Raw genomic sequence first — 14,575 nt, forward strand, 5'->3', positions numbered from 1 at the left:
AGTCCGTGCTTGACATGGCATGGTATTACATACAGGACTTGTCTAGACGGTTGTACATGCCCTAAGAGCAACTCACGTAGAACCATCGAACTGGGGCCGAATTTTGTTGTCAAACAACCTGCTATTAGCTCAAAATAGGCTAAATTATTGTGTTTGCCCCCTTCAAAATTTTACATCTTACCATTGACCCGCTTCTATAACATTCCTAGGCCCGTCCCTAACCACAAAGACAGCAAAACTAATCTATTGGGCCCACCCGTTGAGCTGACATGGCATGCCTACATGTACAATTTGTTGGGGTGGACATGGGTCATCCACTCACCCCCTTCCTCGTCATCTCTCTCTCTTTTGTCTCTCCAACCGACCACACAGAGGACGTCGGGGTGCACAAGATGGAGCTTTGGTGGTGGATATGTGCCTGCGGACGACTACAACAAAGAGTGGATGGGCCAACGGTGGCCGGCGTTGTTCTTCCACGGCTGGGTTGCCGCCCTAGCAGCAGAGCAACAACCCCTACCCTTGGCTCCATGCTTGTTCATTGTATATATAGTGCGTCCACAACCACACCACGTTGATCTCCATTATATTTGTATGGACTACAAATAGCATGATCTCATATTCAATTTATTTTGAAGAAAAACAAGGAGTTATTTGAAATATTTGAATCCATTATCCATTGAGTTGTGATGTTTATGAGTCTTTTACACACACACACACACACACACACTCTCTCTCTCTCTCTCTCCCCCTCGGCCTCCACGCCCCTATCAGGATGCACCTGACGTCGAGCTAGAGCGCCAGCGCCCATGTTCATATTGTCGGGACAAGACCCTCAGCTAGAGCCACCCAGAGCCCCTCTTAACTGCGGCTAGATCCCCTTCTACCTGCTGGAAACTCGAAAGCATCAAGGACGAGCCCTAGCATCCATTGTCTCCACCACATATCTGTTTTGTAATTTACTTGATTTGTGAGAGATGGGATTGTTTGTATTTCATATCAGCCGACTCCAAAGTCGTGGGACCTGGTCAAATCTAATAAAGTTTTGTCCACACCCGCTCCTCACCTCCTCTTCCATCTCCCTCCTTGTTATCATCGTTGGTGAATAGGTCAAGGATCCCCAGTGGACACTCGAGCAGGTCACCTATGAAATCAACAAGGCTGCCCGGGAGGTGCACTGCATCGCCTGGCCTGTGACCCAGCGCTCCTTCGCCACGATGTCCACATGATCCTCCACCTTCCCCACGACAGCGTCGCCACCCTCCTCAGCGAGTAACCTCAACCCATCATGGCCGCCTCCATCGAGCCCCAGCGTCCCGATGTGGCTTCCTCGTCAACATCAAGCGGGGTCTCCCACCCATCGCTGGGCTTTGGGCCGTCTGCCAAAGCTATGTGCTCAGTCTTGTTGCAGAGCCGCATTGGAAGACCACCACGTCTGGTACCCGGGCTGGCTCGCCGATGTCCAAGCCGCGGTCGAGCACGAGCTCCGCTAACGGTGTTGTGCCATGGCCTGCTGGTGTGCCTTTTTTAGTTTTGCTAAATTTGTTTGGCGAATGCAAGACTCTGCAAAGCCTTCGGCCTGCACTCGAGTGCAACACTAGGAAAACACCTGCGACATGGGGCACCAGCATTGTTTGCTGAGTTCCCATTTTTTACACTCGGCAAAAAAGGCTTTTTCGAGTGCATGACAAAAACAACTCGGCAAACTTGCCTTTTTCGTAAGGAGTCCAACCGAATTGCCTTTGTCCCGTGCCTCGCTGAAATTAAGCTCCGATCATCCTCATCATCACACTTGTTTCCTTTGTATCAACCGTGTGTGATAGGCACCAGCAGTTAAGCTTTAATTTGATCATCCTTATCATCACACCCGTTTCCTTTGTATCAACCGTGTGTGATAGGCACCAATAATTAAGCTCGATCTGGCCATCCTCATCATCGCATTCATTTCTTTTGTATCAACCGGGTGTGATAAGCACCAAGCCACAAATACCGCACATGGTTCCTGGATAAGAAAAGAAACGTGTCCGATGATAGTTACATCGAAAAAAGTGTGCTATTGTAGAGCATGCATGTGTGATAGATCCGATCCCTACACCGCGCGCGCATGTTTCATTTCTTAAACTGTTTGCGACCCATCACACACATTTTTATATAGCGTGTGCGATGATATCTCCCCAATCGCACACCTACTACGCACGTTGAGGATTTACTAAATCGTGTGTGATAGGGGTTTCGAACGGTACGATGCTGCACTAGTGGTGGATGGAGTATGAGACCGGCTCTTGATTGTGTATTTGTTATGCAATTGGCACTAATATTGAAACATTGGTTCTTCAAGACTTAGGTTTGTCTTGGCCAATGGATAAAGGGCAAAAACTTCACGGTAGCCAAGTACTATGGATTAGAGCACACTAGTCTAAAAATATTATTCATCGGCAAATCAAGTATGCTCCACTAGTGGGGGAGTGACTTTTGATTCTTTCGCAACCCAACTTTTATATCAACTTTGAGCAACCCAACTTGAGCAAAGTCAACCGAACAAAATGCCGGCATTGGACACCTTGTATGACTGGGTCACTGGAGTGCACGTTCACGTATGCATTTGTATAGAACAAGTTAATAATCCAACAAAAGAATATATAAGGTCCAATGTGCATTCCTCGTCAACGCTCTATCGGTTTCTATCAGTTAAATAGCTCGCTCTCTCTCTCTCTCTCTGTGTCTCTCTCTCTCTTAGAGAGAGAGAGAGAGAGAACTGTAACGTTTTATTAACTTGAACTCAGCCATATTACTACACGAAACGACATTATTCTCGGACAATCTTTTGCCATAATTGTCCATATATATATATATATATATATATATATATATATATATATATATGTTGTATACAAGGACCACACATTTTAAAAATATCTCAAGGATTTGTTTAAATGAGGCAAACTGTTTATCATTTTTATTCATTAAGATGAGAAGAATACGATTAACATGTTAATTAGGAAAAAAACAGGCAAAAACCAAGATTACAACCTGCCCGGCTTGGAAAATAATAGCTAACCACCAAATGCTCGCAGCCGACCTGGCTACAAACGACATCCTAACATTGCCGCCCATCATTTTTGTAAACAGGGTCAAAAGATTTGCCTCATCTATTAATTAAGAGTGATAATAGAGTGTGTTGAGAAAAAAATTCAAATTACAACTAGATCGTTACTCTCTCGACATGATTATACCCAACTTTTTCGCACACACGGCCACCCAAAGAAATGCTTGATGTTGGCAAGTAAAATAGTCAGGGGAGCAGTCTTGTGCCGAAAGACACGAGCATTTCTCTCATTCCAAATCGTCCATGAGGTGAGCATGGTGAGTGAGGCTATGGCCTTTCTATTCGGGGTGTTAATGTTGGACATGTGGAACCAGCACTCCTTAATGGAACGCTTCAAGTACCATGCGATGGTGTCAATATGCACAAGTTGAAGCCATCTCTAGGGGGTAGACCACAAACCCCTAGGCCTCTTTTGGTTCATAGGATAGGATTATCATAGGAATAGGAATTTTGTAGGAAATGAGATGATATGTATCTCAAATCCTATGAGTAGGAATGGGAAACAAGATGTCATTTGGTTGACACCAAAGGAATTTTTCCATTGAGTCTAGGCTCTTTTTTATTTTCCTATGAAATGTGGAGGATAGGAATCAATTCTATGTAGGAATAGGAATCCATTCCTATGAACCAAAGGGCTCTAAAGGAAAAAATCCTATAAGAATCCTATCCTCTAGAATTCCTATAAAATTCCTTTAAACCAAAGGAGGCTTAAATTTCTAACAAATCCTTGATCATGCCTCAAAGCCGAAGCGTGATCGGCATTTGAAGAATAGGTGGTCGGCACTTTCATCTTGTGTTTGCAAAGTGGGCATATAATCCACAATTTGGCCAATCTTTCGGCGGTCCAAATACGATTTTCGATGGACAACCAAGCAAAATAATTCGCCTTGGGGCGGGGTGCCCAAGCCTTCAGCCTTCTACACAGTGGAACTCATGACAGATCTGATGGCTTTGAGGAATTGTGTCTGTCTTGTAAGCAGAGGCCGCCAAGGAATGCCCACTAGCCGTATGCTTCCAAGTGATGTTGTCCTCAATGTCTTTGTGCAGCTGGCCAATGGGAGACGATCTCACGAATGTGGTCGAAGGACCAATGCACCGGAAGCTTAATGTTGAAGAGCCATGAAAGCACCATTGTTCGTAGATGAGCTTGGCGGAGCAATGTCCTTAATTAGGAGCGCGAGCCTCATTGCCTATGGTGATGACGATGGAAGCGTAGAATAAGTCTAAGGTCCGTCGCCCCTGGTTTTGACTTTTGATATACCACCGCAACTTGGATGAAGCATCGTTGATCAATTAGCAGCTGATGTCAACAGAACCAAACTGTATAGTACACACTACATATATGCAACGCATCGGATGTGAGCAAAAACACAACAACCAAACACGGACGTATTGTCATATACACTTGAGAGAGAGCAGAAACAGCTGCGTCCGCCTCCTCTGGCTAGCTAGCTAGTTCGATCGAACGCATGCATTGACCAACAGTTTCAAAGATGGACGCCGACGCCGACGACCGCTTTCATCTATCCGGACCGACGCATATGATGCCCGGAGCCGGCGGCGTCCGTTCTTTAGCGACGACGACGACGATGATTGACTGGTCAGTACGCATGTTCCATGCCCTCGCCGGCCTTTAAGTCGTTTGGGGTCGTGCTTGCAGCTGTACGCTGAGTCGCTAGTTTATGTTCATCATAAATTCGTAATGTGTACAGGGACAATGAGGAGCACCGCCGGTGCATCGCCGCCTGCATCGTCAAAGGCACCTACATCCTCGAGGACGACAGGAACACATGCAGGCTGCTGGTGGGGGAGGCGCTGGCGCCGGCGTGGTGGGAGACCTTCCACTTCCGCATCGTCAAGGTGCTCAAGGACGACTGCGACCGTAAGGGGGAGCACAAGTTCATCTTCGGCGCCATCTACGAGCACGTGCCGCCGGCGGGCGCCCGCCGGCACCCGTCGGCTCCGCAGTACGTCGTCGCCCCGCGAGGGACCATGCTGAAGCACCCCGACCCGTTCAAGGACCTGTGGCTCGACCTCAAGGTCATGGCCAACACCCTGCCCCGGTGCAAGCGCTCCGAGCGCGCGCGCACGGAGGTCGAGGCGCTCCTCGGCGCCGGCTGCAGCCCCGTGTGGCTCACTGGCCACTCCCTCGGAGCGTCCCTGGCGCTGGACGTGGGGCGGAGGATGATGGCGGAGAATGGGGTGAGCCTCCCGACCTTCCTCTTCAACCCGCCGCAGGTGTCGCCCGTGCCGGTGATCAACGCGCTGCGGCCGACGGAGGTGGGGAAGAGGGACCTGTACGCCACCAGCTACGTCTTGAAGGCCGGCCTCGGGCTGGTCCTCAGCCCCCACCGGAAGCGCATGGAGGCGCTGTTCCAGAGGCTGGCCCCGTGGGCGCCGCGGCTGTACGTGCACGACAGGGACGTCGTCTGCCTGGGCTTCATCGACTACTTCCAGCAGCGGCAGCTGATTCAGGAGCGCTTCCGCGGGGTGGCCCGGTCGGCGATGACGCTGTCGTACCGTGACATGCTCTTCTCCTTGGTCGGCGCCGACAAGGAGCGGCCGCATCTCCTGCCTTCGGCCATGCTGGTGAAGAACTCCAGCGACTGCGACGCCCACGGGCTCGAGCAATGGTGGAAGCCAGACGGCGAGCTCAACTTGAGCGCCACGCGTTACAGCTATCCTGGAGCTTAAACCCCTCCATTCCCTGCCACGCTGTGTGCATCATGAATTGAATCCCTACCATGCATGCTGGCCCTTCTTAATTTGTGCTACATTTACATTGCATTTTCGTGTAGGCACTCCACATGCTCCTTGTGGTTCAGTCATATGTGTGAACTTATAATTTGTTTATATTTAATACAGAAATTGTTCTGGTGTCACTATGATTTTTTTATTTTTACTAGGTAATTGCCTTGTCATGGGGCATAAATATTTTGTGCTAGCGGAACATACTCTTTAGGATCCTCATAGACATAGAGCATCATTGTCAACTCTTTTTACCATTAAATCACCCTCCAACGTGCTTGAAGAGAAATGTTCCATCAAATAAATCTAGGGTATTTAATAGTATATGTGAAAAATAACAAAACTTATTGCTTAGGCAAACTGAGCAAGCTAGATATGATAGATTAGGACATTCATTAAGCACCAAAGCAAACCATTCCATCTCACATGACATTCATGAAGTGGATGGCCAAATCTTGTTCCAATAATTGCCTACTGTCGAGCAACAAGAAAGGACATGGATATTGAACTGGCGTTCGGTCTCGGAGAGCCCCATGCTAGAACAAAAAATATAGAGTCCGCGGTATGGCGGTCCTCATTTTGGGCACAACCTTCAAAAACATTGTGGAGCGCACTTCATATGCCAATACGCCGACTCTGCTAGGGTTGCTCGGAGATCAAAATCCAAAATCATCCAGTAAATCTGAAGATACATATGGATCTATTTTTAACATAGCATGGTTACTATGTTAGTGCGGATCTATTTTTCATGGTTATTAGTACTATGTTATGCTTATGATACAGAAAACTAAATCCGGTAACTATACACGAGCACATGACAAACGCACTGAACCGGATTGTTTTATTTCAAATCAGAAATTAGTAGTGCCGAGTAGTAGTAACTATAAGTATCTTATGACCGTGAGTGAACATAAGGGCATCTCCAGCCGCGCCCTCAGGAAGGCCTCCTTAGTCGTTTTTTTTGCGCCGGTGCCGAAAAATCGATCCAGTCGCGTCCTCAGGAGCCCGATTTTCGCCGGCTTGGGCCGAAAACAGCGCCGGCGGATCCAGGCCGAACCCGGCGCGCTGGGGGACGCCCGGGGGCGCCGGGGCGAACTGTTTTGGCGCGAAACAGCCGCGGGCCCGCCGTGTCAGCGACTCTACCCTCTTCTCGGCCCTTCGTCGTTCTCATCGCCTCATTTCCCGCGGCGAATCAATGCCAAAGCTGCCGCGCCGGTCAGCCTGCGCCATTGATGCCTCGCCCTCCCTCGCCCGCCACGCGTACTCACGGCGGCTCGCGCACGGGCGGCGCCTCGGCCTATATAAGACGCGCCCCAGAGCACTCGGCGACTCGTACTCTCTCGCCGTCGTCGTTCCTCCTTCTCCTCTCTCTCGCCGTCTCCAGCACCCATGGCCGAGCGCTTCCCAGGCAACGGCGCGGCGGCGAACGGATTCGGCCGCCGCCATCTTCACGGGAGCGAGGCTCGCCTCCTTTTCGAGGCCGAGTACCCGGTCCCGCCGGACATGCGGGTACCCGGGGCGTGGAGGATCAGCGCCGGCGGCGTGCTGGTGCCCCCGATACCCACCGGCGCGGCGCGGCGTGCGGATATCGCACGCATCCGCTCGTCCCTGCCGCGTGCGGCGAGGGAGGGGCCATGGTACGTCCCCGACAGTCCGCTCTGGGAGCTCTACTTCCACCGCCGTCACGCCGAGCAGCTCGAGGCTACCAACGGCGTCGAGCCCTCCGGCAGGCTCAACGCCGTCGGCCGGCGTCGGTGGTGGGGCGTGCCCGGGCGCACGTTGGAGGCCGTCCTCGAGTACATCGATGGTGGCAACACGCCGCGCCTCGAGTACCCCGCCCCCCTTCCTTCTCACGCCGCCGGGGAAGCTCCTGAACCCCAAGGCGCATGGAGACCGGGGGGTCCTCCTCCTCGTCCGGCGGCTCGCCCTGCCTCCGCCCCGTCAAGCCGGAGCCCCAGGGCACGCCGGTCAGCACGCGCACCCGCAGCTCCGGCGTCCGCATCGGCGCCAATGCCTCCCCACCCACCGGCCGCTTCGTCCTCGTCGAGCCCAAGCCGGATCCCGGCCTCCCCGCGGAGTACGAGGAGATAGCCCGACGCGGCTTCTCCGACGAGGACGCCCTGCGGTGGGCGCGGGACGACTACCTCCGCGACGAGATGGTCCGGCAGCGCCGGGCCCTGGAGGAGATCGCCGCCCGCAAGCGTGGGCGCGAGGACGAGCACGGCGTCGTGGTCCTCGACAGCGACGACGACGACGCCCTCGGACCGTCCAACTCGCCGCGCCAACCGGGGCAGGGATGCAGCAGGGACGGCGGAGGCGTAGGCGGGGGCGGCGATGACGACGACGGCGGTGACTACACGCGGTTCTACAGCCTCCTCGGCATGTAGAACCGCGTGGGTGGGCGGCGAGGCGGGCGGCGAGGGAGACGGCGGGGGTAGCCCGCGGTAGTTTTTTCTTTTTTTTGTAAAATATGTTTAAGTTTGAATGAACTCATCGATGTTTGCGTTAAATTTGAGTCGTTTTTGCGCCGTATTTGACTTTTTTGATTAACCGTGGGTGCCACGACTGGGGGGCATCACGCCCCCAGTGCGTGGTTTAGCGCCGGTGCGCCTCACGGGGCGATTTTTTGCCCCTCCTGAAGGGCCAACGGGTGGAGATGCCCTAAGGCAGTGCGTTATGACAACCAACGACCTCCGCACATTATGCCTCCACGACTAGAAACGATTGAACCACGAAACGGATGCACACGTACGATAGACGACGGCATGTTGCCCTCTCTTGATTCTCTTCACACGCAGGTGGCGGCGCAGTGGCTGTTGCAGTCCGCCGAGCACTGCTTGCTGGCAGCCCTGGTGCAGTCCGCGCACGCAGAGCTGTTGGAGCAAGAGTCGTAGCACGATCGGGTCGCTTCGCCGTCGCAGTCGTCGCAGCTGGCGCCGGCGCAGTCGGCCCTGCTGCACTTCTCGAACGCGGCGGACCTGCACTCGTCGCAGCTCGGAGCGCCGCAGGGCTTGCTGCATTTCGGGGGGACGGAGGCTCTGCACGTCGAGATGCAGTGCGGGCCACAGTCGTCGCACCGCATCGCCTGGCCCAGCCCCGGCGCCGGAGCCGGCACCGGTGGCTCTGGGCCGAGCGACGGACAGCGTCCCAGGGAGGGCGGGACCAGCATGGCGAGGATGGAGGCGACAGCGGCCGCTTTGAGAGCGAGGGTGGCTGAACCTGGAGCCATGTTGATTGGAGTAGAAGAATGTGATGTGAAGATCTGACTATGTGGTGTGATCTGTGATGTGCATAGGAAGGAGCAGAGCGATGCTATTTATAAGCACCCAGGAGCTGCACGTCCTGACACTTGGCTAAAGCTGCTAAACTAAACGTATACTCTACTGTGGATTGTTTATGTGTTCATGGCCGTGTAGCACGTTATAGGTCAATTGAGATCTGCGCCATGCACGTTACTTCATGGTTGCTCTTCTGGCTCTGGGCACGGTTCCATGTGCTGTTCGCGGAAACGAGGCAAGTTTAACCATGATTGATTCGACAAAATGTCAACTATTTCAGGGTATAGTACAGTGGAAGTGCATAAATAAACGGCACGGTGACGGTGTGTAGTGCAGATGTGGCCGGGATTCTGGGCTGATCGTTCGCGATTGCCCTGCGTGCATGTCATGTGACCCTTTTTTTCTTAACTTTGAGATGGGTACGGCTGCTGATGTTGTCATCAATGTCTGTGCGCGCGCGCGCGTGTTTCACGAGGGCAAAGATCATCATTTCTCTCGAATACTATTGAGAGATTCCAATTATCTTATCTTTGCTTTTGCTAGGAGAAGGGCAAATGGTGCTGCCCATCAATCCAAAAATCTTCTCATGTACTCTCTGCTTCCAAGTATGAAGGGCTCAATCCAAAAATCTCCTCAACCTAGGCTGATGGTGGAGGTGGGAGCTATGCCTCGCACAATGCAAGAAGTAGCTCTGTCTCGCATCTCGTGAGCGCGCAGCTGGGCAACCCATTACTATAGTTGTGGCGCGTGAGTTTTCTTCTTCTTCTTCGTGTTTTAATACTTTTTCACTATCTGCAGCGGTTTTCTATGATTTTACCGTTTTACATTTTTTTACTCTTCTTCATTTGGTTTTCTTTGTTTTTATCTATTATTTTGTTTTTAACTTATTTTCTTTTTACTAGAACTATGCCTGTGCGTTGCAATGGGATATAAATATTGTATTATGTTATGTTGTGTTCACCTACCCATATTATGCCATAAATACTCGTTAAATTATGTCGGTGATTTAACTTATATTTTGATCAGAAGTGATTTACCTGCCCATGGTATGCAATTGTGTAAATAAATATTAATCAAATTCTGCCCGTGATTTACCTTATGTTTTGATCAAAAGTTTGGTAAGTAAATTAAAGTGGAATCAATCCAGAAGGTAAGTAAATTAAGGTGGTTGATTATTATACGGGAAAGGTTGGACGAAGGAGTGATGGTAAGAAAGGTGAAACAAAAACCTTACGTTCTTTTTAAGTAAATAGAGATAGAGATAGAGATTTTCAACACATGATTATAGTCTTCGTGCACATTTGTACATTTTTCATAGACATCACAAACATTTACTATACATGTTTAACTATTTTAAAAACATGATTTACATTTTTCAAATATTGTTTTTTATGTCTACACACTGTACATCTTTTATTCATGTAAAAAGGTTTTTATACACCTTTAACATTTTCAAATAGATGATAAAACTTTTCTCAAATACCTATTTTGAACATTTTTCGAATAAATGCTAAACATTTTTTAAATACGCATTGAAATATATTATTTAATAATACAAAGCAGGTGCAAGCTTGGCAAAGATGCCTACGGTAACAAATTTGTCCGGCAACACACACTTGAAGTACTCAACTTCCTTTGTGAGCGACTGTATCTCATGAGCCTACTGAACAATAGAGCGCTTATCAGTTATCTTGTAGTCATAAAATTGCTCCATAACATACAGCTCGCTGCCAGCGCCCGAGGTCTCAAGCTTGGCCTCGAGCGCAACACACATGTCCTTGTCGTTGTCAAACGACATATACGAATTCACATTGGAATCGTCAAGAACACTCAGAAGGACGCCCTTAAAGAGGGTATCGATCTTCTCAAAACCTTTCTGTTGTGCAGGATTAAGATCGCCCTCAGGCTTGCCCTTAGTGGCATCATTAGCAGTACATGGTTTGAAACCAGTAAACTGCTCTCGTGCGCCACCTCTTATATTGCACCCCCTTGAAGGTAGGCGGCTTCATATGTGCAGCAAAACCACTCAAAGTAAATTGCATATAATCAAGTTTTTGGATTGTTGAATATGTGAGAAAATTGCTACGAGATTTAATCCAAACAAACAATAAATAAATCATGACGGTATAACAAAGATTAAACTAATCATATGAATTAGTACAGTAGATGAACAGATCGTATCTAAGCCACAAGCCAGGAATAGAAATTCTAGCACGATCTGAACACAGAGGACAATATCACATACGATGCGGCGGGAGCAGAACCGTTGGCGTTGATGTTGTCAACCATGTTATTGATGAAGAGGTTGCCGAGATCGGGAAAAAAGTCATCATTGGCAAAGTCGTCCCTGCCAGCAGTCGCGTAAGTGCGCTACCCAAAAACCTGATCGCCCCTCTCTCGTACAGATTCAGGAGAGGCGGGGTTTCGGAGGCTTGTTGTTCCTTCTCGCGCTGCATGTGGAAGGAGGGATGAAGGAGACTTGGATAGTGACGCAATACACTACAGGTGCCCTAACTTGCCTGGTGGTCAGTTCGGTGCCTAAACTTGAAAATACACAAAAGTAGTATCGTAACTTGTCTAAACGTTTAAATACGGTGTCTCTGGACGTATGCTGCCATACCAAGTGCCAGTGTGGCATGCCAGCGTGTTTGTTGGGTCACATGTCAGTGGCTGCGGCCGCATTGTGAGCTGTGCGTATAGCTTTTTTTTTACAGAAATGCCGCTGGACTTCAGTTAATTCTTGGAAAAAAATCGTTACGGCCGCTGGACGCACACTGTTTTTTTTACTGGATCGTGTTCGTATTTTAATTAATCTTTCTCTTTCCCTACTAATAAAGCAGCAATTTCTTCGGGTCGTCCGTCGTTAGGCTTTTTGCAAAAAAGTCCCCCCGTTTCTGAGAAATCAACCCGCAGTCCGTTTTTAAGTGACTATCAAAGAAAATGTTTCGTTCTTGCAAAAGAGTCCCTGTAGTTTGTGCGATTCAACCCACCGTCCGATCAGATTTGCAAAGAAAAAAAACAGACACGACCACACACACGGGCTCGCCTCCTCTCCCTCTCGCCCACGAAGTCCTCGCCGCCGCCACCACCCATGCCGGCCACTTCCGGCGAGCTCCGGCGACGCGCAGCACGCTCCCGAGCTCCCCACGGTCCGCGCCTCCCTCCCTTCCGGACAGATTCTCCGCTTCCGGCCTCTACCGCCCGCTCGCAACCCCACCCCCGTGGCTAGGGTTTCGGCCAAGGCTTCGTCGGCGCATCTCCGGCGGCCCCAAGTTCGTCCCTCCTTCTTTCTTGGCCGGGATCTGTCACCTCTACACCTCACCTTCTCTTCCTATCCTCTGCTGCAGATGCAGATGTAGCACCCCATGGGAGTTCCCCATCCACCACGGTGGCAGATTCTTCATGGAGATGTGATGCAAAAGAAGCATAATAGTTCAGTGATGATTAGGTTTGTTTTTTCCCAGCTGAGAATTTGAGGTTGTGTGTATACACTGTCAACAATATTTTCAGAAACAAAATAATCGTGTACATCCTTGTATGGGGAAAGGTGGGCTGTATAAGCGTGGACATTAATCTTCACTTTTTGTGCTATATAAGCATGGACATTAGGTAGTCAATTTAGCCAGATATAGAATTCGTTACAGTATTACATTTACAAAAGGAATATAGAAGGTCACATATCATTTTAGTTGTAATTATTCAAATGGCTAACACAAGGTTCAGTAGGAATAACATTATGATGTTCCAAATATGCAGCGACATGACTAAAGCTCAAATTTCTAAAGTGGTAGTCGTGCTTGCCATAACAGCGTTGATGTTTTCACATTTCCTCGATTTATTGGTAAGTTTGGATGTTGTAGTCTGATCCGCTTTGGCAAGTCATGTTTGCCTGCAGGGTGATGATGTTTATGCATCTAGGGAACCATGGAGATTTTAACATGTGATATTTCCTCAAGCAAACTAAGTTCTTTTGCAATTTGCTGCTCAAGTTGTGGCTCTCCTGCAGGTATGTTGTTGTGGTCCTTTCCACTATATTTATTTGACGTATATGTTTCCAGACAATACTTAGGTTTTGTACTACATGGTAAATGAAATGAAATTCCTAATATGCTAGAACGTACAATGGTAATTGTTAGTTTCATTAGTATTTCTTGGCAAACCATTGTTCTTTCTTGGTCTGCTGAAAATAATTGTCATCAGTTTTAGTTTACATTGTCTATAGAGAAAGTGATGTTTTTTAAGAGATAGATGAATGATTTCAAAACATGGATTAAGCCCTGTGCGAAGTTGTGTTCCTAACTTTTAATCTCTCTGCCTTCTTACTTCAGGGCAAATCTTCCCAACAAGAAGCATAACAGAGGCCTCTCTTTCAATGTCTGAAGATTGGGTATCTAATAACTGGCCATCAGAGGGAGAAATTCAGCTCCATAACCTCCATGTAAATACCATCATCTATTTTCCCTCTTGCCCACTTCTGTTACGTATTTACATTTTTGTGTTGGCATGTTCTAAAGAAGCTGCACCTTTTTTCCCCTTGTGAGTAAATTGCCAGAAATCTAAACTCATGGGCAAATGAACTGTTTGATTCAGTGATTTGCCAGATCAACAACAAAATATTACTAAGTAGCTCATGTCATTAACTTTTTAATAATGATGCACGTGAGATATACTCCAAGGTATGCAGACAGGTATTTTTGGTAGAATATGTAGTGGTAAATCAACTCTCATGCATGCCCTTTTCTGTATCATGTGTCCTACTATCCGTTAGATAATAGTAGACATCGTCGACATTGGCACCATTGGGTTGTACGATCTGATTTCTAGATTGGCCATCATCAATGTTCGATTGATCTGTGAGAAACAACCTTGACCTCTAGGAGAGTACACTGACAATCAAATCTAGGAGGTAGTCTTGATATTCACATGCTCATTGCTTGTCATTTCTCAAATTACTAAACAATCACTTAAAAAATCTGTTTGTCTTGGCTCGAAGTATGAATCTGTTGCTCGTAATTGTTTTTTACTTCGATATGTCTTCACATTCATACAATTCTATGAACCTACGTGTTCCCATTGATACTTTGTAAATCTTGTACTGGCTACTACGGCTTTGTGCATTTCTCAAATACAGAGGCCCTCCAATCTTCTTAACTTATCTAATAATGACTGAAAATTTTTATTCTACATTTCAAGCATCGGGTCACTATCAGTTAGGAGTTGAAGTTCGGAGAAAGGGGCTAAAACATGATTCGCCAGCTCTGCTTTACTCGTACCATAGAGTTCATATTCTGGTAGTTTTGGTGCTTCTGAAATTGCTGATAAATTCCAAATTGCCCTTGAAGTGGTAGAGAGTGGAGAGAACTGGTGTGTGGGCCAGTGTCAGCCCGTCTGTCTCAGTTGGGTGATTCTGAGACGGACCAAGATACTGGTTCTGCCACTGCTTCGG

The 14,575-nt window shown here is 48.6% G+C and overlaps 1 protein-coding gene and 1 long non-coding RNA gene across 2 annotated transcripts; both read left to right on the forward strand.

Moving 5' to 3' along the window:
- The first annotated feature begins 4,487 nt into the window (after positions 1-4,487).
- On the forward strand, positions 4,488-5,999 carry LOC125506360 (GDSL esterase/lipase At4g10955-like). The gene is made up of 2 exons (XM_048671190.1): positions 4,488-4,703; positions 4,816-5,999. Exons 1-2 carry the CDS (start codon positions 4,597-4,599, stop codon positions 5,795-5,797), a joined length of 1,089 nt encoding a protein of 362 aa, XP_048527147.1. The 5' UTR covers positions 4,488-4,596; the 3' UTR covers positions 5,798-5,999.
- Positions 6,000-12,133: 6,134 nt separating this feature from the next.
- Positions 12,134-13,732, forward strand: LOC125506361. The gene is made up of 3 exons (XR_007282641.1): positions 12,134-12,577; positions 13,025-13,135; positions 13,458-13,732. It is a non-coding gene; the product is annotated as an uncharacterized LOC125506361 (long non-coding RNA).
- Positions 13,733-14,575: the final 843 nt, after the last annotated feature.

This window comes from Triticum urartu, chromosome 5 (genome assembly GCF_003073215.2).
Source record: "Triticum urartu cultivar G1812 chromosome 5, Tu2.1, whole genome shotgun sequence".
In the NCBI taxonomy this organism is placed as follows: Eukaryota; Viridiplantae; Streptophyta; class Magnoliopsida; order Poales; family Poaceae; genus Triticum; species Triticum urartu.

Excerpts from the sequence above, each read along its gene's own strand:
- LOC125506360 (XM_048671190.1), top strand. The coding sequence starts at position 4,597 with ATGGACGCCGACGCCGACGACCGCTTTCATCTATCCGGACCGACGCAT. Across the intron at positions 4,704-4,815 it reads ACGACGACGATGATTGACTG|GGACAATGAGGAGCACCGCC; the intron begins GTCAGTACGCAT and ends TAATGTGTACAG.